General features: G+C 43.7%; 1 protein-coding gene across 1 annotated transcript in view; it reads left to right on the top strand.

Moving 5' to 3' along the window:
- SCUBE1 (signal peptide, CUB domain and EGF like domain containing 1) overlaps positions 1-25909 on the top strand; it is a 207889-nt gene that overhangs the window by 144838 nt on the left and 37142 nt on the right. Inside the window, exon 9 of the mRNA XM_074825576.1 lies at positions 8413-8535. Within this exon, the coding sequence (XP_074681677.1) occupies positions 8413-8535 (123 nt within the window). The remainder of the gene's footprint in view (positions 1-8412; positions 8536-25909) is intronic.

Below are 25909 nucleotides of genomic sequence, written 5' to 3'. Positions count from 1 at the left end.
TTGTCTTTGTGAACCTCCCCTTTGAAAATGCCAAATCCTTTAAATTAATGCTTGGGAGGGTCATATTTTGCATTTCAGTTGTTGAAAAGACCTTGCATTTATTCAACAATATAAAGCTCCCTGAGGATCAGCAACCACAGTTTATTATGTAAAAGTGAGCTGTGCTTTCTGTAATTTGGGAGTTGACTACTCACATAATCATAGCTACCAACATTCAAAACTTGCAGTATTTTTTTCATTCTTTTATTATTGCTTTTTTCATCATAAAATACAGATTGGTTTTTGTATGGCCAGATCCTGCTCTCAGTGAAGTATTCGTCTTCCCAGGTACAGAACAAGATCCCTGATTGACTGAAGTAATGTCTTCAGAAAGTTTGGGAGGCTTAATTTTTCTCAACAGCCAAATGTCTTGGATTCATTATCAGCTATGAGGCATTTGAATTACCATGGGCTAATTGTGTTCTGCTGTCCTCTTCAGTAGGAATAGCTTTATCATAGGGGAGCTAGCATAGTTTTAATGGGATTTTAGGGAGAGCATCAGTGTCTTCAACTGTCCTTAATACCAATTTTATTTTTAAATTTTATTTAATCAAACAAAATTTTTAGAACTGAGATTCTTGGAAATAAGCACACAGCTTTCCTGAGCAGATAATAATTCCAGGGGGAACTGAAAACAAGGAGGGAAATGAAAACAGCTATGAGTAAAGGTAAATAGAGTTAACGTGCTAAGTCTGGGGATTCTTGTGTCTTGGTTCAGGAGTGCACAGCTTGCTCTTCGTTGAGATCACACGGAAAAATTGAATAGTGTAAGGGCAAGGCCTTGTTTTTTAGTGAGACCTAGTACAGAGGAAATGCCCAGGGGTGTCAGCTCCCCAGCTTTGTCTGATCTATACCTGACGGAACACTGAATTTTAACCCCTTTACTGTTGCTATGGGGTGGGACCTTCAGCAACCCGTATAGTTCTTCTGTCTTGGCTCCTCCTGCATGAAATGCAGAAACATTAAACATAGAGCGATGATGGTCATAGTGGCTGTGTGAATAATTAGGGTAGCTAAGTAGTCAGCCCAGTGTATTTGCACCATTCCAACCACAGCCTCTCAGCTCTGCACGTCCCTAGACAGTCGTGACCCTCTGCGTTTCCCAGAGTCTGAGGTTCTGTCCTTTCCACGGGCTTTGTGGAACAGAGACGTTACTTGTTGTCCCCAAGTGCAGATGGGAGTCTTAACTGCACACTTACTTCTCTCTCTCCAGTGCTTTATAAAAAGCATTTTGATTGATAAAATACTACAGCAGGAGGAAAACTGACTTTGTTTTCTGGGATTCCCATGGCTTTGGTGGGGGGTAGTTTTTGCATTTAGCTTAGCCCAGACAGTAAGACTGTCAGTCTCTTTATGTCTCCAGTCCGCTTCACATTCTGGTGTCACAGCCTAAGACAGCTCGCACTGCTCAGGTTCGTAGCGTTGCACTAACATGTTTTTAAGTCTAAAAAAGAATTCAGTGTTCAGCAAAAATTTTAAATGAAAATCCTTTCTTTTCACGTTAGATTTAGTAAATCCCTTTCCTTTCACAAATGAGAAATCAGGGCCTAAACTATTCTGACAGCATTTCTAAGTTTTGCACTTTCGAAGCTTTTTGTGTTTTATAAATCTAATTAACTGTAATAAGAAAATAATAGGACATAATGTTTGTTTTACAAGGTGATTGATCTCTTGGCAGCCTGGCAGACTCTTTTATTGATTGGTTGGTGGATAATGTCAGAGTGGATATGTCCTGGAGGAGAATAGCTGACACCTAAATCCATATGTGACAGATTACCATCTGTCTTGGAAGACAGGTTTCTTCGTAAAATTACAAAGATAACAGGTGAAAATGGAGAAAGTGACATGAGGGAAATGTGTTGAAACCTGCCTCAACCTTTCCATGCTTTAAGAGCATTTACTCAAAGCTCTCCATTTTGTGGGCAGCCTGTTTTCAGGATGAGGGAGATTAAATTTTAATTACACTCATTCCTGTCTGCCCAGTCAAGTTTTAATTCTGTTAATTAGGAAAATGCCTTGCCCCACAACCTAGCCATAAAGCTAATTAAACAGAGAACCTTCATTTGCTACTTAGTGGAACTTCAGTAATGATTATCATACATTACAGTTAATTAGCACTGTGGGAGGGAAAATGAGGATGTCGCTGAAGTGCGAAACTCCAATTAGAGGTGCTGTAATATATGCCTGATTTCATTCTGTGGCTATCTGATGCAGGGAAGTCACACACCACCCTACCTGCCTCACTTTCACATCTGTTAAAGGAGAATTCATTAAACTTATCTCTCCTGCAGAAGTGTTATGTAGGTTTAATGTAATGAAGCTGATAAGATGCTGGCCTTTGAAATCCTCAAGTAGGAAACGCTGCATAAATAGGATTATTCCTCCCTGAAACATGCAAAACATGTTAGAGGCAACGAGCTGCACTGGGAGAGCACAGTCCCAGGTGGGGTGGTGGAACAGCACAAGTGCTCCCTGAAGTGAAGATGGCTGTACGGTTCTGCACATATTCATAAAATCTTCCAGGGAAAAACCTTACCAACACGGAACAGGCTGTTGTATCAGACCATTCAGAAGCCCAGACCACAAATTAAAAATACCCGTAATTTAAGTTTTGGCAGTAAATGACTGATTCAAAATGCTTTGTTCAGTTAGAATAATCCATTTTAAGGTGTTAGTCCTGGAAACATCAATTGATGATTGCCAATACCCCATTATACAGATGGAGTAAAGTAGAGAGGTGTTACAACTTGCCCATAAACCCGTTGCAAAACTGGAACTAGGACTTTGAACTCCCCGTAAACTACCAGACAACAGCTGGCTTGATGTTTGCTGGAGGGAACAGCAGAACCTAAGTTCTACTTTGGTTTAGATTTTCTCACAGTGGCACTGAATCCAGTGAGTCTGAGGAGATGAAATTATCTTTATACCTTAATAAAATGTCCCTGGCATACATTATTTAAAACAGTATGGAAAATGTTATTTAGACCACTGCAAGTGTAGCCTGATAGGTTATGTTTATGTTGGTCCCAAGGTACTTATAGTTCAAGTTTTATTGCAGAGCAACAGGCAAATACTAATGTAATTGCAGTCTGAGCACTGGTGGCTTTGGTAATGTTTGTCGTGTAGAGCAACACGTGTTTTGTGCAAGCCTGTGCTGATTGACACGCTGTCTAAGCAAGGTAGCCTGTTGGGCTTGGATTCAAGTGTGGATGAGTGAGTGTGTTTTTCTGTGCCTCTATTTCCCCACCTCTGACACAGGGTTAAAAAGTTTTGTGGCTGCTTTATAAAGTACTTTGTGGTCTGTGTGCATCAGGGAACTGATACCTGTGTCAACAAGGCAACACTGGTTAGAAGGTTTAGGGGACAGTGGTGATTTGTAGAAGCATGAGAAAAGAGAAGGAAAGAAGAGCAAAGGAAAATTATGAAAGCAGGGAACAAGAAGAATAGCAGACTAGCCCACTTTGCAGAAAATATGTCTATACTGATGTCCACTCCGTGCTGGTAATGGCTTTATTGATCCTAAAATGCTGTCATTAATAAAAACAAGAAGAGTATGAAGTTTCTGTAATTATTTTAGGTTGATCTGGGAGTATATTATTTTCCTGGCGCTAGGTAGCGTTTTACAACTGCAAAGGATTAGACAGACAGAATCAGTTCAAATATTTGTCCAGCCATTGGAAGGAGAAGCCTCACTTCCTTCCGCCTGTGCTGAGGCTTTGGGAATCTCCACAGCCATCGTTGTTCCGCAGCCAAGTGAAGACTGCACATTGATTACCCTTCCCGTTGCCTTTAAGCAGCTTATGTGAATGAAATGTTAAATTCCAAGTTGCCTAAAATCCCTACTTTTTATTTGGTTCTCTGACTTGCATGCAGCAAGGCAAATCTATGTGAGTTTATATGCACCTGCGTGTGCACGCACCCCCTGAGCAGAGCCAGGTCCTGCCACGTACAAATCTCACTGATCGGGTTGTAGGAGGGTGCGAGTGGAACAGGAGCACAAGGACGTGAAAAGAGAAATAACAGACCGCCTGTTCCATGTAGTCACATAGTGCAACTTACCACAAAGCGTCTGAGTTTGTTGCTTTATGTAAAGCTGATTCCACTGCCTCACTCATATTTTGAGATCCTCAGAAAACTTAGGGTAATCCCTTATTTCAGAAATATTTTATTTATTCCTCCTTCATTCTTCTGAAATCATTGCCCCTTTCAATCTGCTGAAATGAGTGTCCAAAAGAATATAGAGAGCTTTGCAAAATAACTACAACGAATGGGCATTTTAAGAGAGCTTGGATCTGGGTACCCAGCCTGTGACTGGCTCCCAAACGCCGGAGGGCTCCAGGGTCACGTAAGCGGAGCCAGAGGGTGGTTGTGCTGGACCTCACCACGGGCTCTGGCTGGGTGCCAGGCTCTGGGCTGGGGTGTGCTGTAAGCCTGGGCTGAGATGGACCAGGGCACCAGGAGTGCCAGCGAGTCCCAGGGTGGGGTGGAGCTTCTGCCCGTCTGGGAACAGCAGCACAGCCCAGGGTTTGCTTCTGGGTTCGGACGGGCCCACAGCTTCTGCGAGGGTTTTGCTGAGTTCCATCTCCAGGCTAGTATTTATGATGGCTTTTTGTCCCCAAATACTAGAACTTTAAAGAAGGTTTTAGCTACCTTGTGCAAATCATGTTTGCTTTTGATTGCATGGGGCGAGGGGAAGGAACCATTTTCAGGGTTAATGAGAGGCTCGAGTGCTTGGTTGCCTGTTACGCTCTATCTTCACCTGACATTTTTGACTAGTAAATTTTAACGCTTCCGTGGTTTTTCACTGGCCTGTATTTTCCATTTCTGCACATGTCCCATTTGTGCTGGGCACATCGGTGTTTGTAGCAGTCAGCAGCTTGTATGAGCAAGGTATCATTTAACAGCGTTGACTCACAGCATTAAGAGAAATCCGTTGGGATTTGATTGCTAATGCACTGAAAGCCCATCAGACCTCCTAGTCTGAAAGGACCAGCACGCTGTCTGATCACTGAGCATCAGGGCGTTTTACATACAGCCCCCCGGTGGGGCAGTACAGTTCTTTATGTACTTTTGCATTCCTGGGGCTACAGGGGAGCAGAGCACTGGGGAAAGCTTGAGCCATTCTCCTGCAACCTGCGTCGCAGTTGAAAAAGAGCCACTTGAGAACTGTGTTTGAAGACACGAGGCTTATGACTCCTCTACAGACAGTCCCAATAATAGCACGGGGAGAGCTGACTAAATCATTTCAAACTGGTGGAGGCAGTGATGGGTTTCCACTGTGTTTTCTTTCCCTACGTGACGGGCAGATGTGCCTGGTCTCTGTGAAGTTCAAACAGGCACTTGACAAAGTTGGGTACCAGTCAGCTTAACGATAAATGGGGCCTCACCTTCTCACACAGTGGAATCATTTATTTTCACATGCCTCATAACACAAATTATTTATAGCTATGGAAAGAAAAATAGTGGAGATATAGACTTGGTGCAATTTCTATGAACCAGTTAGACGTGATATGGTTGGATACTGCTCTCTTCCAAGTGCAATGCAGCAATGCACTGCTCTCCATAGAGTGAAATAATTTTACATGCCTTGTCAGTCTCGCTATGGCCGTGGAAAGAAATACAGTGAAAGCAGAGACATTGGCCCTGTTTGTGTTATTTAGAATGTTTTTGCAGCTAACAGTTTTGACCTCTATTCTGTTTTGATGGTCCTGGTTTCAAAAGGCCACGTCATGTTTTCCAGCTAGAAGAAATGAATAAATACTTTCTTTTCCTGTGGACTCTCCCAGGTTTTACACAGATTCTGGTTCAGAATTATTCCAAAGAATTGTTGGTGTAAAACTGACGTGCTGCATTGTCAGTGGAATTACAGTGATTAACAGCTTCAAATCTACCCTCTGAGGCCAGGAGGGTTTCATTTTTGTCCCTTATGGTCTTCAGAGACCCTGAAAAGAAAGTTAGTGAGACTGGAATTTGGAATTTAACGTGTGAAGTCCAGGGGCCATCATTTAAAACATCAATCCTTACTTCAGAATGGTGTTTGACAGCCTGCAAGTAATTTCTGCTTCAAGCAGTCTCAGGCAGCAGAGTAACCCAAAGGTCATGTTGTTCTTATCACAGGTAAAAGATCTTCATGATAGATGACTACTCTGTGTTTATGATGCATAATATGTTAGTAATTTTAATTCACAATTCCATTTGTCCAACAGTTTTGTCAGGACAAGCTGAACTATAGTTAGGTACACCTGTGCTGTGCAGAAGGATGGGACTGTTGTGGTAATCCCTCACCAGACCTGCAGCACAGGCCCAGCTGCACGTACTCAAGCTGGGAAGAATCACTCTACAAATGGAAATGCCAGCCTGCAGGAACTGGGCCAAAAAGTCTTGTGTTTTCCCCACTGATCTTGACCTGTGCTGGTGATCACAGCTGAAACCAAATGGGTTGCTGCTTCCAGTCCCATGGCATTACGCAGAGCAACCCTCAGTGTGTTCTTCACCAGGTTTATCGGGTTGGGAGCCTAAGGCTAGCTGTTCTAAGCTAGCCTAACCCCAAAACTAGAGGACCACAGGCAACAAACACGACTCCTGATTTCAGAGCACTTTGAGAGCTGTGTTACCTGAGACATAAAGATTTAGGCTGGCTTTGTGTGAAGCGCTCGGGGCGTGATACCACCACAGCTGCTGCCTACCCTCACGCTTTCAGTAGCACTGAATGCAGAAGCCACTCCTCTGCAGAACAAGAGTAATAAGCAGCAGTATTAGGTCAGAGGGTCTCTGGGCAAATTCACTTTCTCTTTGCCACAAATGCAACTCATAAGCAATCCTTTATAACCATATATGTTGTTCTTGCTTATTTGAGTAGTTCCTTCTCCTGAGCGTATTTCCGTCAATGTCAGTGCAGCAAAGCGCTTTTTAGAAAAGAGGGCTGAATTTGCCTCTCAGCTGTTAGAATTTCTAGACTGACCTCCTCACTCCTTGCTGCTCTTTATATTTCACAGGCAGAAACATGGTAAGAGCCGTACTACTCCTCCATGTCTGTAATGATATGTTTTCAAAAATGAACGAATGACATCCACTAAAACTCATCCTAAATTCAAATAATTTTTAAATGCACCGTTCATTCACCAGCATCGTGCTCTCTTTGATAAATTTCTGTCTCCACATATTAGCTCTTTTGGCACCTAGATTTGCATTTTGCAAGATCTGCTTTGCAAACGGCCAGCTGTTACCCCAGAGTTTCAAAGCTCTTACAGCAAGAGGCTTCTCAGTAGGAAACATCACTCTCCACTTGCTTTTCTGAAAAATCTTGTTTTCACTTCCAGAAGTGGGCAGCTAAGGCTCTATGTCATATTACTTCTTCACTGTATGCATCCCTAAAAAGAGCTATTTTTTGGCACTCTTCTTCTCCTGGGGGAAAAAAAAAATATATACTTTTTTTCAAATAAACACGGATCCATGGTTTGGAGGTGTGGTGGGGTGCGGAAATGGGAAGATGCCCTGTATTTCAAATTATGTTCTGTGACCTATTATATACTTATTGCACAAGACTTTATGGGTTGGAAAAGGGACTGGTCATTCCAGTTCTTCAATGCCTTTGGGAGAAGTTGTAAGGGGGAGGAAGTAGCATCACCAGTCTGAAATTCAGAACAGAGGTCTTATCAAGTTCATCAATGCACTTCATAATCATTATTTAAAGTAAATGCCATTGATGCCATCCTTCATACATATAGATGGCTTTCAAATAAAGGCAATAGGTTCTCTGCCTTCAGAACAGCTGAAGAAGCAACATTTCACCTGCACTTGCAGTTGCTCTTCTATGATACCAAATCAGAAAAGTCGGACAGGTGCAAATGGGTGTTCAGTGACAGTGTTCATAGTGGACAAACTTGCGTATAATCCTAATTCTGAACAAATGTACCCCTACATTTGTTTATGTAGGGATAATGGAATTATTTTTTCAGAATTCAAGTATGTTTTACTTCATGTTTGTTGTTATTTCAATTTTTCATGTGTTCTTGGGTTTTGATATTTCCTGTGTAAGGTGGGGGATTCACGTCTTACACAGGCTGAAGCCTTCTGTCAGGCTGAGCACTACATCTACAAAGAAACTTCCCTTCATGTTCTTTAACATCAGGGTGCCTCAGCCTGGGTCATCTGGCGGGTCCAGTTCTGAGAGAAGTACCTCTGTCTCCAGAACAACTCAGCCCATCACCCTTTTGTAAGCCTTGCGGGAAGGTTTGGGGAGGGATATCTGACCAACCCGATCCCTGACAGGGACAGCAGCCTCCTCGGGGATCTCAGTAAGCTCCTACACTCTTGCCCTGAACTACTGAATTGCTGTCATGAACTAAACTTTTGCCTGTTCATTCTTTGCAGACATTGATGAGTGCTTGGTAAACAACGGTGGCTGTGACCATTTCTGCCGAAACACAGTTGGCAGCTTTGAGTGCAGCTGCCAGAAGGGCTATAAGCTGCTCACAGACGAACGGACCTGCCAAGGTAATACCTTATTTCTTTTACTCTTTGTATAATGAGGATGTTGTTTTCAGCGGATTTTTTTTTTTTTGGGGGGGGGGGGGCAGTAATCAAATCATTTGTACTACAGGTTTTAATTGTACTCTCATAGGAAGTAAAGTTGGAAAAGACCTACCAGACTGTCATTTTCTGAGGTGGGGTTAGAAGGTTTTTGGAAATGTATTGTTCCCGTGTTTTTAGTAGTAGGAATGCCAGCGTCCTGCTGAACTGCAAAAAGCCATGTGGTGTAGTGGAATAGGCTCAGGCAAAGAGCCTGGTGTTCAAATCCTCTAAATTGCTGTGATCTAATGGGACAGAGGCTTGTCATATTTACACCAGAGTCATTTAGAGTAACGTACTGGAATTTGCAACATTTAAACTTTGAAAAAGAGTCTAATCTGTGAGCTCACCTCTCCTGACAGAAGCTATCTATGAAGGAATAATGGAGTTTTGTGAGAATTGAAGTGTGTTTTGTATCGTTTGCTGTCCACGTCATGATTTGTTACCTATGTCATATGATGTTATATACTCTATGACTAATTAAGTGCGTAACCATTTCCAACTTAAGTACAAACCATGTACCTTTGGAGAAAGGACACTTAACACTTGAGCTCTGTGACTTTACTCTTTAAAAGCCTCCTAGAAAAGGCTCGAAATATGAGCATGCGTCAGTAGAGAGAGAAGGGGAAGGAGGATGGGAAGATGTACTCAATTAAAATTTTGTGCAGGAATTGCCTTTTTATTAATACATAATTCCTTGCATGGGTTTTGAACACGTAGAAGTTATAAATAAGTCAAAAACAGCGTTAGTATTTCAGAGCTTCTTTTTTCGTCAACAAAAGAGAAACCAAGGTCTGAAGATACATATGTCATTCAAAAAATTTTCTCATTGGTGCTTCCATCAACCGAGAAGCTTACTCCACCCTGACTGTGTGATTAGACACAGAAGTCGGTGCAAAGTTGGCTTCAAGCTGGGACAGGGTAGGAAGAGCCGAGAGTGGCACAGTTAGTGCCATGGGACTAGCAGAAATAACATTGTCGGATCATGTCAGACAAGGGTAGGTTGTCAGGTTTGATGTACCTGCTGAAAATAGGAACAAAATGTTTAAAAGAAACGTTCCCTTCATGCTGTATTTAGAGATAGTTAGGAGTACTTTCTGGGTCATGAGTTTCATGTGTCGTGACATGCTCTCACTGTGGTATCAGTCAGAAGTTTCACCACTGAAGTAACTGTAATTACACCAGTGAAAAACTCAAGAGAAAAGTCAAGCCCTGCATTCCTGGTAGACGAGAGCTGGTGCAAAATTTATTTGTTCATTATGTTCTTAGTAACAGACTTTGAAAGCTACGTATAAATAATCTGATATCTGTCATGTTAATGGGAAACTAGAAGCAGCTTTGTAAATGTTGTTCAACTGAGTTTTGTTTCTCCGTGTGCCTGCCTGGGCTACTGAAGGAGTGAGTCACCGCTAATAGTAGGTACCGTGCAAGGAGTGACGCAGCAGCTGGTCTTCTCTCCCTCGTGAGAGTGGACATGGAAATACAAACGTGATCTGGCCATCCTGCTTTGGCCATGGTCAGTGAGCAAGGGCAGGCACGCTGTCTGCCTCTACGGGGTACTTTGACTCGCCAGCTGTAGCTTATCTGGTGCTGTAACAGATAGATTAGTGCAAGCCCAGAGAATTCTGGGGCTGGAGAAGTTCCTCCAGTCCCAGAAATGCTGGTTCTTCATGCAGTGACATGGGGAGGACAGAGTTATTTCTGAGGTATTTGGGCCCCAGAAGCTGATTCCAGCAAACGCGGCAGGACGCCTGCTTTGTGGAGGGAGCACTGGGGTAATTCCGTCCCTGTCTGGTGCTTAAGGTGATAATTGGTGACTCATGCAGTCAGTAGGCCTGCTAATAAAGAAGGAAAGTGAATATAGATCAAGAAATCACTGGGGTATGAATCACCTGTACTTTGCTGCTTCTGCTGCAAAAAGACTGTAGTTAGTGGAAGTGGTTATAGTTATTAATGTCAGGTCTGACAGAAAAATGTGGTTTGGGGTTAGTGACTCTGCTGGAATATAAATCATACATGGGTTTTTCTGGTAACAGCCAGTCAACACTGACCATAGAGCGTTACTGAGAGATTCAGGGAAATTTATTTTGGGCATATTAACCTTTCCAATGCATGAAATAGAAAAGTCTAAATCGTATTTATAAAAGATGCTGTTGTTCATGTTAGATCTGTTGTTTTGATTCATAATAGACTTTCAATGACTTACGATCTTGCTGTCAACATTGCCTTTCTCCTCTGTTTTTCATTTTTAAAATAAAGATTTCTTTCAGTTACGAATCAACATGTTTACCAAATACTCATTTAGGACCTTAGAAGTCTGCGCTGTGTGGGGCTGAGTCCTCCCTAGTTCAGGTGGCCTCCCTAGTGCATAGGGAGTTCGTCTCTAACATCAAGGAACAGATTCTGCTAACCTTAGGCAAAATGCCCATGGGAACAGCTGGTAAGCCCACCCTTTTATGACCTGCAGAACCCTGAATAAGTCTGTGGCTGTGTCTGATTCACAGGAAATTATCAGTGAAGAAGAACAAAGCCACAGGTCCAGCTCATGTTAGCCGTATTTTTCAAACTGTTGAAAAATACAGGTAAGCTGTTGCTGCATAACTTTCTTCATATGATCATTAACTTCAGCACAAGGCAATTTTACCTGTTTCAATAAAAAGGTTTCTTCATATTCCCTGTGAAATTCTGAGGTTGTCCCACCTCACGTCATTTCCTTGATGCCTTTCATTGTAGACCTCAGAGCTGACTTTAAGATTGCAGGGAAATGTATCAAAGTCTCAGACTTTGTTCTGGTTGTTTGCAGAGCTCCCACCCCATCGTACCAAATGCCTTACACACATTCATCCTCTCTGTGAAGAGGAAAGTATTTCTCTCTCAGTTTTTCAGACAGGAAGGGTGAAGCCAAATATAGCAGCTTGCCTGAGATCACACATGTGAATGCTGGACCACCTTGGAGAATAAACCTCCAGGTTTTGTGAATCTGCCCATTACAAGAAATATTTTTTCTCATGTGTTTGTCCTCATACCCTGATAGGAAAATTCGTTGGTTTTCAGGAGCTCTGCAGCCTGCTGCTCTCTTGGTGCCACTAGCTGGCCACCCTGCATGTAGAGCGCTTGTGTAAGCAGCCCTTGCGTTTGTAAAGGGCATTAAAATGTTCTGCATTTGTCTGTTCACAGCTAAACCATTTTTAGCCCCGGCTGCAAAGAAAACCATTGTCAATCACAGATTACTTCTGCTAGGGAGTGGTTCTCACGCTGTGGCTCCTTGTTAGACAAGGAGAATGTGGGGGTTTCCCTTCCTTTCCCCTCCCCTGCATTCCAGCCATTTAAAAGGAAACTTATTTGTAACCCAGAAGGTGAAGAATCCACACTGCCCTGCCACTGATACTGTGGAGACTGATACTGCTTTCCCAGAGTCTTTCTTTTCACACAAACTTAAAAATAGATTTTTTTTTTCTCCTTTGACAGTGAAATCACTGTATGATAATACCAAACCCATCTATTGTGTATTATTTTAACAGATCCCTTAAGTCTAAGGTATTGTAAATTCTTTGATGCAGGAAGGAACGGTTGGATCTGTTTGTATAAACCCAGCAAAAGAGGCCTGCATCTCCTTTGGGCGTGTAATACAAATAACATAGCTATATTTATAGCAAGGAGAGCTTGTGCTTGTAACCTTTGTGGTAATTAACAGCAGGACAACAACTCAGATTGGTTTAGAACCACATCAGCAACAAAACAGCCACAAGACTGTTTAAAGCTGCAATGAATGTGTGTAAGCGCAGACATAATTACCTTAATCCTCAGCCAATATGAGTTTTAAAGCCAGTTAACTTAATTGCTTATTCAGTTTCTGTTTGTTGTGCAGTGATCTCGAAAAAAATTCAACAATAAGCAGTCTCCCTGCTCCACTCAAGTTCAAGCTTCATTAAGTGCCCAGAAAAATGTGTGAATTTCTATCATAAATAATTTTCTCTTCCTGGTGTAGGAATTGCCTTTTGCAAAGCGAGACAAGGAGAGACAGCACACACATTTGTTGTAAGTCTCTCCAGGGAGTGGCAGAGTTGGGAAGATAAGTTGTGTTCAGGGAAAAAGCGCTTTTATTGGGAACATCCAGTGATGAACATGCAATACTTCGGCCTGCTAAATCTACACTCTCACCCACTGCCCCTTTCCACCTCTGACCAGATTAGAGCCAAATCCTCCTACGCTGAGGAATTTAAACTTTTGCAGGGGGCAGTTCGAGGCATTTGCATCATTCCAGTGCACTTAGAGCCTCCAAAGCAGGCTCAGGTGGGGCTGGGGGGTTGCTAGATCTCACAACATGACATGCAGCCGAGGCGAAGTCTGCCCAAGCAGCCTTTTCACCAACCATGGGAGCTGGTACAGCCGCTGGGAAAGGAGATGGTTGTCCACCAGGCAGAAGCCCCTCTGGGGCATGTGGAATACCTGCCTGGGCCGTCTGGCATTTTCGGGGCTTCTTTAAGGCTGCGTGATCACACACAGTAGGTGATAGCATTTTTTATTTGCTTTGATGTATTGCCTGTTTGACTGTTGGTTTTTCTTTAATACATTCCTAGCAGATTTGAGATGAGTGCGACTGATTCTTTTGTAACTAGGCACTGGCACAGAGGGCCTCGTAGTCTGCTGTTGGTAGTGCTGGTGTCTGTGCAAAGGAGATTCAGTGCTGCAGGTTTATACAACAGGAAATCCCAAGCAGAGTTTTCCCCCTAGCTTCATCATATGTTGAATTTTCCCTGTAGTGATTTTCTGTGGACACATTTTGCTAGAGGTTTGGGGGTTTTTAACCCTACAAAGCTATCCAATAGAAGCCCAAGTATAGCTGATTTGAGGTGAGTTTTTCCTCTCGTTACAAAAGACCTGAGCATATCCACTATCATATTTGTGTATCTGGACTTTTCTTTCTGTCTTTTAAAACAAATGTGTTTCTTATATGCCCTGCTGTATCCCCCCTTCCTCTCTCCTCAGCTTCACTTCCAGACAAGCGTTCCTCAAAAACTTGATGCTCATGGCGTGGAGCAACTGGAAGTAATGGCTAGAGCCAAGGATATGAGCAGATATTGAGGCAGTTTCCTTAGTAACTCTGCCAGCACATTGCAGTGCTGACCTGCAAAACACATCAAACCTTGTCCAGCTCTGGTTTTTTGTTTCTCGGGTTGTCCCTGAGCAAACTTGATGAGTGTAGCAAGTTTTGTGATAGCTTTCCGACGTGTTGCAGGACACACCTCCCAACTCTTGCCGTCCACAACTGGTTTTTACTTATGATCTGAAATAAGATTTGAGCCCAGCCTCAGGCCTTCTGGGTTAACCCACTGTACCACAGAACTGGAATCCATGCAATCCTAAAGTAATACTGTCAAATGAGAGACTGACCTTTCTTTACTGCCAAATAGGTCTTCATTCCAGAGAATTTGATGTGATTAGACCTAGCTGACCCTGTGATTGATCTGTTGGTAGAGGGATGCTTTGCATAGGGCTCCCAATGTATAATTGTCAAGAGAAGCCTTCTTTCATTCCAGAATGAGAGAAAGAAGAGTAGCACCTTGAAAAATATAGTAACTGTCTATGATCCAAGGATCCTACAGGCCTGGTCTTGAAACATTGCCATATTAACTGGATATATAATCCCCTCTCATAACATCCACCTTTTCACTTATTTGTACAAAATATGCACTATTAGCCTTCCAAGGGCAAGATCTGAATCTCCCAGCATGGTATCTCCATTTTGAAAATGGGTATGAAATGAGGAATTAATCATACAGGGAAGGACAGATAGAAAGTGTTTGTGGGAATTATTTTTGGCCTAAAGAAGCCCACAAAGATTAGCTACAAAGATCTCACTATACTCTTCTGTATGGAACCATTGATGATAAATATGGCTGTACAGGACCAGTTTAATCCCAAATAAATCAGTGCATCCACACCAGCAGCACTGAATCACCAGACATCTTTGACATAGAGTGACCAAATTAAAAAATAAAAAAGGGTCCAAAGAGATTTGCACCCTTGGGTTACGTGACAGCGACCTGCCACCCACATTTGATCCTGTAACCCGGTAAAGCAACTGGCCTTGCCCCAGTCACAGATCCTGGTGGAGGTCTCGGGACGAGGATACGCCCCTTGCGTTGATTTATACAGGACACAGTCACCCGTCTTAGATTGCTCAACCAGTGCATGGGTAGAGGCAGGGCTGGAGCAGCTCTCCCTCTCTCTCTTTGCATCGTGAAAACAGAACAGGGAGAATCCCACGTCCTGTGTCCCAGTTTTAAAATGCTGAAGAAATTCCTTGGAATAGCAGGCCAGGGGAATGTTCTGCCACGATTCTCCCAGCCCAGCCAAGCTATCCTTTTACCTCGCTGCTGCTCCCCAGCTCTTCCTGCTCTGAGCTGTAGCTGAGTATACCCTCGTGCAGTCCTAGAGGCAGGGAGCTGTGAGAAATGTTAAATGGGTACAGCTGCACCATACAGCAGTGAAGAGACTGGCTAAACCCTTCAGCTAATCTGGATCAGTGCTAGAACTACTGTTTCATGTAAATCAGCTTAAAAGGCAACGGGTGAGGCGCAGACCCCTCAGATTCAGTACATCAGTGTTACGGTTTGGCCAACTTTCTAGTGAAAAATGTTGGAAAGTTTTGTTGTTGGTCTACCCCCTCTCTTTCCTTTTCTCCCCCCATTAAATTCATAAAAGAAGCAAATGTTGAATAAAAGTATCATTATTTAGCCTTCCCCTTCTGTCTGGAGTGGCAATAGCATACAGCTTCACAGTCTGGTGGGACACTGTAAAGAGGACACCAGCAGAAATTTTACTGCTTGGTGAGGATTTTTCTTAATATTTAAAACACATTTTTACCTGACCCCCCCCCAAACCTCTCACTGAGGTTGTTACCCTCACAGCCAGGGTGAACTGTAGCGGGTGAAAGCGCTAGGGAGGTGTGGGGGTGCTGCTGCCCGTGTCCTTGCGAGGGGGGTGGCCGGGGGATCCCAGGGAGCGCGTTTGCCCTCCGGAGCGAGAAGCAAAGAGACTCACAAGTCACCCCACTGACTTTTGTCTGAGTTTTCACGTGCATTTGCTGTAAGTTTGAGGTCTTCAGCAGTCAGAGAAAATACCCAGGGCTTCCTGTCGCTCTCACTGCTATCGAGGGAAGACTGCTGTGCTCAGCAGAGTCACACTGAGGGAACCTGCTGGCCCTCATTATCTTACACCTCTTGAGCAGGGTGAGTCAGTGCCAGGGCAGGGGTGATGAATGAGGGAGAGACGGGTGAAGGGACTCGAGCCATTCCCCTCTCAACACTCCTCTGAGTGATACACATGAAGGAGAGTGGGTTTGCCTTGACGCACTCATGCTTATCCATGTCAGACAGACGTGCTGTAAGATACAGAGTACATTGACTTGATACAGGCAGATTTTCAGCCAGTCCAGCTGACTGTAGCCCCGTATGTTTAATTGGGTGAACACTTGGTATATAAACAGCAATGCTGGCTCAGCTGCCAGCATAGCTCAGGGACCAGCGAGAATTGGTGGTGCACTGGAAGAGACACTGGGAGCTGCTTGCGGGGAGTCAGACTGGCTCACGGAAAGAAAACTCAGGATGATTTCCCTGTCACTGATGATGTTCATTCCCTATGCAGATTTTCTCTAAGGCATTCTGTGTCACTGAGCCTTACAAAAATATCTTGCTTATGACAAGCACCATATTGCTTCTAGCATCAGATTAAAAAAATACTCCGCTGGGAAGCAACATGTTACGCTGTCAATAAAGCGAGTACTCGTCAAAGCCTTTCTGTTACACATGGTGCTTACTCTGGTGTCACTGAGATTGTGAATAGTGGTACAGTCTGCCTCTGTGAGAAAAAAAGGGTTGCAAGATCATACCCAGAAACAATAAATGCCCCAGGCATGAAGTAAAAACAGCTCTAGCCAGTACCAGTTTGTTTGCCAAGTGATAGTATCTCCCGTGTTGGTTGCAGCAATTAAGTCTGCTGAAACATGAAAACAAATACGTCCCCCCCACCTCCAGTTCTCCTCTCTGCAGCGCAGTGTTATCATAAGTTAAAGGCGAATTTCCTTTGGTTGCTGCTCCTTGGAAGAAATATTAAACCTCACAATCTAGGCCTTAAATCACTTTCTAATGGGGTGAGACCCAATGTGGGGAGGGCAGATGGGACAGATTATTCCACCTCTATTTTCCCATGAAGCTTCTGATAGAAGCTACTGTTGGAAGTGAGATACTAGATTAGTTTGACCTCGGGTCTCATTCAGTATGGTAGCTCTTATATGCCTATGTTAAACTCTATAAAGTATACTGCTATCAGATTGCTTTTTACAGCTCGGTCTGGCCCCCTCCCCTTGATGATGTGTGTGGGAAGCCAAGCAAAACGTTCCATTAGTGTTTAGAAAGAGAATTTGAGATATATTTTTCAGTTGATGCTGTAGGATTTATGATGTGTATAGTGCAGAAATGATTTTACTGGACTGGAATCATGTTCTGTATTAATGAATTACCAGGATGTGAGTCAGCCTTGGAATAGTTTGAGCAGGAAGGTAGCATTCTTCCACAAACAATAATCTGTTGATAAATAGTGCTGAAAGCTGTAATTCAATAGGAGTTGTTTTTAAAGAGAACCAGGGAAAGCCTGTATGTGTATATATATTCTCCACTGTGGCAGTGGTGCACGTTGAGATAATGCCATATCACTGCGCTCAGTCACTTAATCCCATTGATTAAGGTCAGATATCCTTTACACTAAGTGCTGTACAGAATTGCAATAAAATGACAACCCTATCCCAAATGTTCAGAAGACTTTCCTTTTCCTGTGCTTGCATCTACCCTTCTGGGCCCTTTAAAAGTGCCCTGTTTTGTTTATTTTGTTCTGATGAGAATAAAACCCTAACCTGTTGAAGCAAAGGGGTGTGATTTTCTTCCAGTAGCCATGTTAAGAACTGCTGCTACTTGTTTTGATAACTTGGAGAGGAGGCCTTAGTTAGGACAGGTGGGATGAAACCAAAAATCTAAGCTCAAATATTAAGAGGCAGTGGACCAGAGGAGTGAGTATCTTCTGGGGTTTTGCTGGGTGGAGGATTTTTGGTGCATATTTGCAAAACATTTCTGTTAGTGTTTTCGGAGGAATACCTTCCATTTCCCGACTCCACGGAGGCCAGCCTTTCTGAGCAGAGTTTTTAAGCAAGCCTTTGAAGCAGAGCCAGAGAACAGTATATTCAGTGGCCAACGACTTCAGCAAGAGCTTGAAGCAAGCTGGGAATGCCCAGTCAGGTCCATGGGAGGCGTCTGAGTTTTCAGTTGAAAACTGAAACCGTGTTGTTGTACTTGCTCTTTCAGCACCATCAAATAACACTAGGCACGTTTTCACCCGGACTAGTCTCTTGTTCCTTCAAGAAGTCTCATTAGCAGCTCCTACTAAAGGGTGATGGAGACAAACACCTTAGCAAAATGAACAGTTTCCTCTTTTCAGAAATACGTCTAAAATTCAAATGTATTGCAGGATAGAGGGAATATTCCTTGCTTGATACAGAGAGGGTAAAGCCTTTTTCATGTTGTCTCATCAGGCTGTTAAGCTGCTTTTACAGAGTTGCTGGGTAAATAGTGGCTTGAGCAGAGTGCAGACTACTAAACATGTTTATGTTTGTAGGAGAACAAATAAACCTGCCTGATGTTTCTTTTAATGCACTTCTACTCTTGATATATGGCTTCTCCTACCCCCAGCACTTGAAGTAGTAGCATAGTTTATTGCCATAATAGCAGTGGGTAACTCTTGCCTTTGCCTTAGAAAATGATTGATTTTGGAAAAGGATACATGTTTGCTTACAAAATCTTGGCAATGTTTTGATGAAAGTACTTTGTTTTCTTAAAAAATGTTGGGAAAGTATTGACTGTAATTGCGATTTAGATTGTCCTAACATAACAATGGTAAGAGGATAAATGTGATAGGAGCCAAAGCCAATTGCCTCCTGCTGGGCTCCTCAGATTACTGGAGGAACCTGAGCACTACAAAGCCCTCATGTAATGGGGAGGGGTGGGAAAGATCTAGGACAGGTAAGCACAGACCGAAGAGCAAGGGTAGCGTCTGGGAAGTCTACAGACAGTCTAAGCGTTGACACAACCTCAGTCTCCAACGTCAAGACCTTCATCACACAGAAACAGCCTTTTGTCTTTCTTGTCTCTCCATCTCGTTCACCTCGTATCACAGCAGATTCAGCCCTCAAAGCTTGGAGGCCCTTGTGTTGCTGCTAAGTGATTATGTCCAATTGTGACATGTAGAAGTACCCCTACAAGCAAGTTGGCTGAAGAAGATCTTTATTTTCATGCCATAAATAATTTTGTTTCAAAGTCTTGTGTCAAAGACAATCCGTACATAATGCGGGGAGGCTGTGAAGCAAATACAGTGAATGTCAAAGGTGTGGTGGGGTGGTGGTCCCCCACGCCTGCCAAGCAGGGCATTTGTTAGTGCGTGCACACGCCTTTCACGTAACCACGCAGATGGGGTTGCACAGTCTGATCACCAGAGCACTTAGAGGGGGCACTGAGAGGAGCTCTCGTCCAGGAGCTACGTGTCCTGATGCCCACAGTGCTGCAGCGTGGTTGGTGCTAGCACACAGAACAGGTTTGACTTACCACAAATACCAGCGACTGAAGTTGCACTCTCATCTCCGGGCTAAGCCTTCGGAGGTACAGTTTTAAGTCAGGCTCATTTATCACAGTTATGTTGACCTTTCTCTGATTTGCCATCACTGAAAGGTTGCAAATGTACTTAGACTTTCTTTGGCACGTGGCCTTTCACCAGGCAGTTCCAGCCCTTCCTGATCCAATAGTGAGTAGATTTTGTAGCTCTTAGGAAAAACCTGTGATCTGACAAAGTGCTTAGCTCAACTCATTTTCTATTGATTTTAAAGGTAGTAGGTTCTAAAGATGAACAACACTGTTAAATGTACTTAGGCATTTTTTATACTATTAGCTTTGGTTGCATTTAGAAGACAGTGGTGCTTTACTTGGGTTCAGATCCCTGTGGTGCATTTTTAAATCTCTTAGAAGTCCTTTTAAAAATTGTTATTCACAAGGATGGATAACAATAAGGAGAAAAAGTAAGATGAGAGCAACTGCCATGATCTTATGGTGAGGCTAAGTGTGATGCGCTCGGTAGTGAAAAGTGGTAAGGATTTGAAATCTTCCTTTCCAGATGCCCTTATAGATCACATCCCTCGGCTCCCTTTGTGTCTGTGACCTTGGGCAGACTTACTCATTTTATACCATAGTATCTAGTTATTAGTAGTTTTTTTCATGTTCCATAAGAGACTCAGCAAACTTTCTTACCTGCAAAAATAATTCCTCTCTTTGTTTAACTTCTCTGTGTGAAAGTATCTGCAGAGCTGTCTCTGGTGATCGGCGTGTCTCTCTGCAGACCTTCTGCTCAGGGTTCTTCTGCCCTCTCTGCCCCCTTTCCCTGTCTGAGAGCAGAAGGGGATTCCTAAAGTTTCTTCTCTTGGAGTACACGAGTACTCAATGTGAGGGTGTCCAGAGGGGTCTATACAGAGGGGGTGTTCAGGGGGTGCCTCGTGGCCAGGTGTGTGGGTGCCTCGGAGCGCGGGCTCGCGGGAGGCGATCCGTCCTCAGCCACAGCACGGATCTGTGGCCTCTCCCCAGCTCCAGACGCTCACACATCTGGTGCTACTGGTCAGTAAACTGAACCCCAGCTGACTGAGGTTATCACTGAAGTGGTTTCACAAACCGGGGCAGAAGCTGTGGCAGGGGTGGTTGAAACACGGTCAGATGTGTCAGGGCACATTAGGCTAGGGGGGGTTTGGATGTGTTTCCTGATGTGAGGGACAAAGTGTCTTACCTCATTAGATACCAAATGTCCTACTGCAGCCACCCAGAAAGCCTCAGGACCCAGCACTGATTTTCTCATTCCTCTCTCTGCTAGGACAGCTGCCCAGATTCAGAACTGCTGAAGGAACGGAGGAAGAGGGAAGCTTGGCTTGGCCCTTCTGAGGCCGGGCACCTCTTCTTCCTCAGCAGTCCTGTGGGCAGAAGCTGCCACTGCTGCTCTCCAGCTCTCCTTGCAGTACTAGGATTGAGCAAGTGGTTTTGCACAACCATGTTTAAAATATTAAAAGAAATTGTTATCTGCCAGAAGGGAATTTATCAGGTAATCATCTACCTAGCATTATTCTGTTTTTTAGTTTGGTGCTGCTTACAGAAAAAAAAGGTGGTGGGGTCCTTCATAATGCTGCTGGGAAAAATGTTGGAAACCTTTTTCTTTGCCCAACAGCAGAGAAATAATAATAATGTAATAATAATGGTGGTGGTGATGATGATGATGATGTATTTCATTACAGAAATGCAAAAAACCTTGGTCCAAATCCCACCAACTATAGTCAAAGATACCCCCAAAGACCCCAGAGTTAGCTGCCAATTTTTGCCTGGCTGAAATTGCCAAATTCTGCACTTTCCATCCAAACCCATAAATCTTCCCAGCCCCTCAGGCAAAGCTTTTGGTGATCCAACAGCAAGCAAATAGTTCCGTGGCTGATGCATGAGGCAGAACAAAACCGTACGCACTGACTGGGAGCAGAACTGGCTCCGCAGTGCTGACAGGAAGAGGAATGTATGGTGGTCAGTTGACTTGGCACATCTGGTAAGGGGAACACTTAGGGAATAGGTATTTACTGCATTAAGATGTCGTTCTGCAGCCCCATTTCTGCAGGCTCTGAGGAAGCCCTGAGGGAAGCTTGTGGAGGAGAATGAGCTTGCGGATTCTGTGTGGGAGAAAATTAAATAGGGAATTTTTGAAAGAAACTGGAAAGAGAAGGGGAAATTAATTTGTTGGTACATGAGATCACATAAAACTCCCTTGGAAGAGTTCCTAAAGAAAGGATTGTATTTACTCTGGAGAGGGAGCAAACAGTTTAGGCCTACAATTTTACTGCCAAGTCTTGTTTTTTAACCTGCTTTCCTTCTGTTTTCAAATCCCAGTGATAGCACAGTGGTTCCCAGAAAGTGCAACTGGTCTCTTTTGATGAGGCCTGATAGCAGAGATAAAGAAAATGAGCTGCCATTTGCCTGTAACGACTCTCCCAAATGTACTGTCTTGTTCTTCCCAATGGCAGTTCCCTTTGCTGTAAGTTCTAGGTAAACAGTGGGAAACCAGGTGCTCTGATGTTAATGAGGGTGATGAGTTTACTGGGTTAAGAGTTGTCCCCTCGGTGGGGAGATCTGACTCCTGCAGTTCCTCTGAGCACTGAAGGGGCCAGTGAAGGGTGACCGTCTTCTGAGCTGAGCTGAGCTGCTCCGGTGGTGGGAATGAACAGAGGCAGGCAGCCTCCCAGGGAATACTGAGCTGGAATCCTGCCTTCTTGTGTGTAACCTCAGACCCAACAAAATAATCTGAGAAACAGATCAAGAGGTACCTGCTCATTGCTGGAAGGATCAGGTATGTGTTACATTCTTTTAAGAGAAATTACTCAGCCTTTGCCAAATTTAGCAGTTAAAAAGGATCACACCAGCTTGAACTCTAAAAATTAAACTGATGGAGAGAAAACTAAGAGGGAAACAGCTAGACAGTCCCTTCTGGAACAGAGATGCTTTTGGAGGTGACCAAGCAAAACGCTAGAGGCTGCTTAAGAGCAGGAGGTCAGACTAAATGGGTACGGTCATCTTGCTGGCATTAAGTATAGTCATTCTATCAAAATAAACATCCAGGTTCTATCCACACTGCTAGGACTTGGAAGACATCATTCAACTTCAGACATGTAGCAGAAATGTGAGAACACACAGAGAAAGGAGGCATCAGTGATGCCCAGATAGTCCTTAGAGCAAAATAACAGCACAGCATGTAAAATCATCAGACCTTAATGATAAACAAGAGAGACAACTGTGGCTCCCTGAACTGCACTGGCACCAGGGCTGTGGAGTGTTCATACGGGGTTTAGCACTGCATGAGGGCAGAGGAAGACACGGCTTCTCTGAAGAGTGATCGGCTGTTTGACAGCCTCAAGAACAGAGATACCGGGTTATTGAACTTACTATGGATACGGGTAGGCTGGGAGGAAGTTGAAGACTGTTCCCAGGACCTCAACATGCTGAATAAAAACATCCACACATAAAAGGATACTGAGGCCATGAGGCAGAACTAGGCGGATGGTCACACTAGTGGGCCTTAGCACAGCTATAGATTGAAGGGATAGAATTCCCATTGCAGGTGTTGCACACCATGCTGGATTAAACAAGGGGAAACTCTTGCCTAGTTGCATCTGCCAGAGGATTGACTGTTTGGCAGAGCACTGCTTGCTTAGCCAGCCTGGAAGAGCCGGCAGCTCAGTAGCTTGCAAGAGAGCAGCCGCTTCAGTGTGTGGGACCCAGAAGAAGGAATGTGGCACAATTACAGAAGCCCGTGTTAAGCCAGTGCCACTGCAGGAAGCGTTGCCCTCTGGCAGCAGGTACCTTCTGTGGGTTGCAGAGCAGAAGCGAGATGGAGCCCGAATTCCTCCAGCGGGAGTCACTGCAGGTCCGCACTGATTTCCCTCCTTCCCGTGCAGACCGAGACCTGGCCATAGCATTACTGCCTAAATCTCTGAGATCAGAGACATACTGTTTGCTACGAGTGAATCAAATGCTTTGCCTGGTCTGGCAAAACTCGATTAGCTCGGATTTGCTACAAGCACGTCCCTGTTCCTGAACCGAACCGTGGCAGCGTGTTTAACCAGCCCATGGACCAGTGGTCTGACTGCACAGGGGGGAGTCAGGACCAAGGATTTGGCAGAATTTGTCACTGGCTGCTGCTGTGTGGCAATCCCTGAAGCTGAGTAATAGTCATTTCATTTTGTACTGCCAAAGCCTTGAAATACCTCCTCTGTGGGATGCTTACATAATAAGTCACAGGTTTCTAATTATTTATTGCCTCTGTCTCAAGTATATTTTGCAGTTTCTTTTGCAGTTTATATACATTTATTTGTTTTACTACCACTTTTCATTCTAAGAACAAATCATTTCTAATAAAAAGCACATTTCCTTGCAAGCAGAATCAATTTCCTTCAGAAGTCTTTCATTCCCTTATTAGTGTGTTACATTTGGTCTTCACTAATCACATAGTTAACTGTGAGCAATAAAGTTTTTAAATAAATAAATGCTCTGGTCCAAGTCAACGTTAGCCATAATGGACAGTTTCCCACTTAAATTTCTGAAATACAAGATGTGACTGTGCTACTTAGGCACTTACATTCACATTAAAAGTATAGCAATTAATGCCAGATCTGTTTTTTCTGCAGGTCATTAGTATGTTATTAACAATTAAGTCTCAGCAACAAGTTGATTTGATTGCAAGTCAGTAATGCAGTGGGGAGCCTAAATGGGTGTGGTTTTTCAATTACTTTTAAAGGTTTGGGGTAAGGGCTTTTTTTTTTTTCCTTTGTGTTAGCTTGCCCCAGAAGCACTCGGTGGGAAGGTAATGAAGTAGAAGGTTTGTACATTACTACATCTTTCCGTGCTTCTTCGTTTGTTTTATTATTGTAGACTTTGAAACATAAGGAGCAGTTAGCTGTAAGCCGTTCCTTCTGGTCGGTGTTGGATGTGTATTAGAGAGTTGTGTTCTCAGATGGAGGATGCGTTTTTACTAACTGTGAACAGGGGTAAGTCACTGTGGATCAGCAAACGTGAGATGTGGTGGAAACCCCATCATATGGCTGCTGTAGCAAAGTAATACCTTTCCCAATACTGAGTTTAAACCAGCCTTTGTTGGAGAACGTAGCTTGAATCGTGACTCCCTATGGTCCAGCAACCACTCAGATTAAGATGTGTGGTTTCCCTAATGTCTGTCAAGTAGTGCTGCAGGGGGAACAACATTTACATGGGTGGTATCGGTTCCCTGCAGAATCAGAGGGGAGGGGGAGAAGACAGAGAATAACTTTCGGCCAAAATACATATAGCAAAGCATTAGCGTTTATTTTAAAAACATCATGTAACACTTCAGAGTTTCTATGTATGTGTGCTTAATGAATGAGAAAAAGGAAAGGCTCTGTTTCTCAGAGGAGCCGATGCCTTGGAAGCTGAGAAATGTGAACACAAGATGTTCTGACTAGCCTTGAGTTTGGCTTGTGTGCGTGGTCGGTGCAGTGGGGTACTCCACGCCGACTCCCCGTTTGGCTTGGGGGTTAAAAATCAACCAAGGGTGTGTGAGACGGACAAAACAAAACTGTGTATTGTGGACTTCTGCATTAGGAGCGGGTGGCCGCGTTGGGAGATAACCCCGCTGTACCGAGCACTGGCTTTCCCGGGCGCAGGGCGGTGGGAGACCTGGGCCGTCGCTCCCAGCCGGGGTCAAACACTCCTAGTGCCTGAGTCTGCAAACCACGGATTCCTTGCTCTGTGTGTTCTTTACAGCATCCTGGGCAGCAGCTGAGACGGGTGCAGAACTTTGCTGCCATAACGAAGGAATACTTATGCTGGCTGGGCGGAGGGGGAGTGCATGGAGTCACAACTGTGAGAGCACCTCAAGTGACCATTTTTGACTGAAGTGATCTACCAGCATTCAGGCTGTCATGAATCACTTCTAGTGGTGAAGGAATTGGTAGCAGAGATAGATATTTCCTTTTCTTTTTATTTTACTTCCTATTTCTAAGCAAAAAATATTTATTTGCTATTTTATTTCTATTTGAAATAGTATGTTTACATTTAATGTATATATTTTGCATCTCTATGCCGTGATCTAGTGTATACTTCATGTCTTGCTTCACTGAGCACAGACAAATCAAATATAAGATGGGTTCTTTGCTTACAGCGTCCAGAATCATTACAGTCTGCACTCTGTCCCAAATCCCTGTTATAGCTTTTATTGATTGTCTTTGAGCCTCTCCTCTCTTGTTCTCTGCAGCACAAATAGCACCATCAAATAACAGTGATCTCCCCTTGCCATGTTTATTTTCAGACCACATGAAAAATGCTCCAAGCAGCGAGACCAAACTCGTATTCAAATATCATATGTGGCCTGTGTTTTGGAAGGAGGCTCCCGGTTTCATAAATTAACCTAGTTGCTTAATGTATGTCTCACAGAAAAGCTGTCATGATGACCATTAGTTTTCTTGAACCAATTCCTTCACTTGTTATTAATACTGACAAACAAAATGGTACTAAGGAAGAAAGAGGGGGGGGAAATCCTTATTTTTGCACTAAATTTTTTATGCACAATTGGGCAAACCAGGCATTGAATTGTTCAGTTCTATAACCACAGCCCCCAGATCACACGTTTTCCTCTCTGCAAGTGAACTTTG

The sequence above is a fragment of the Strix aluco genome, chromosome 5 (genome assembly GCF_031877795.1).
Source record: "Strix aluco isolate bStrAlu1 chromosome 5, bStrAlu1.hap1, whole genome shotgun sequence".
In the NCBI taxonomy this organism is placed as follows: domain Eukaryota; kingdom Metazoa; phylum Chordata; class Aves; order Strigiformes; family Strigidae; genus Strix; species Strix aluco.
This window is presented reverse-complemented; position numbering and strand designations above follow the sequence as displayed.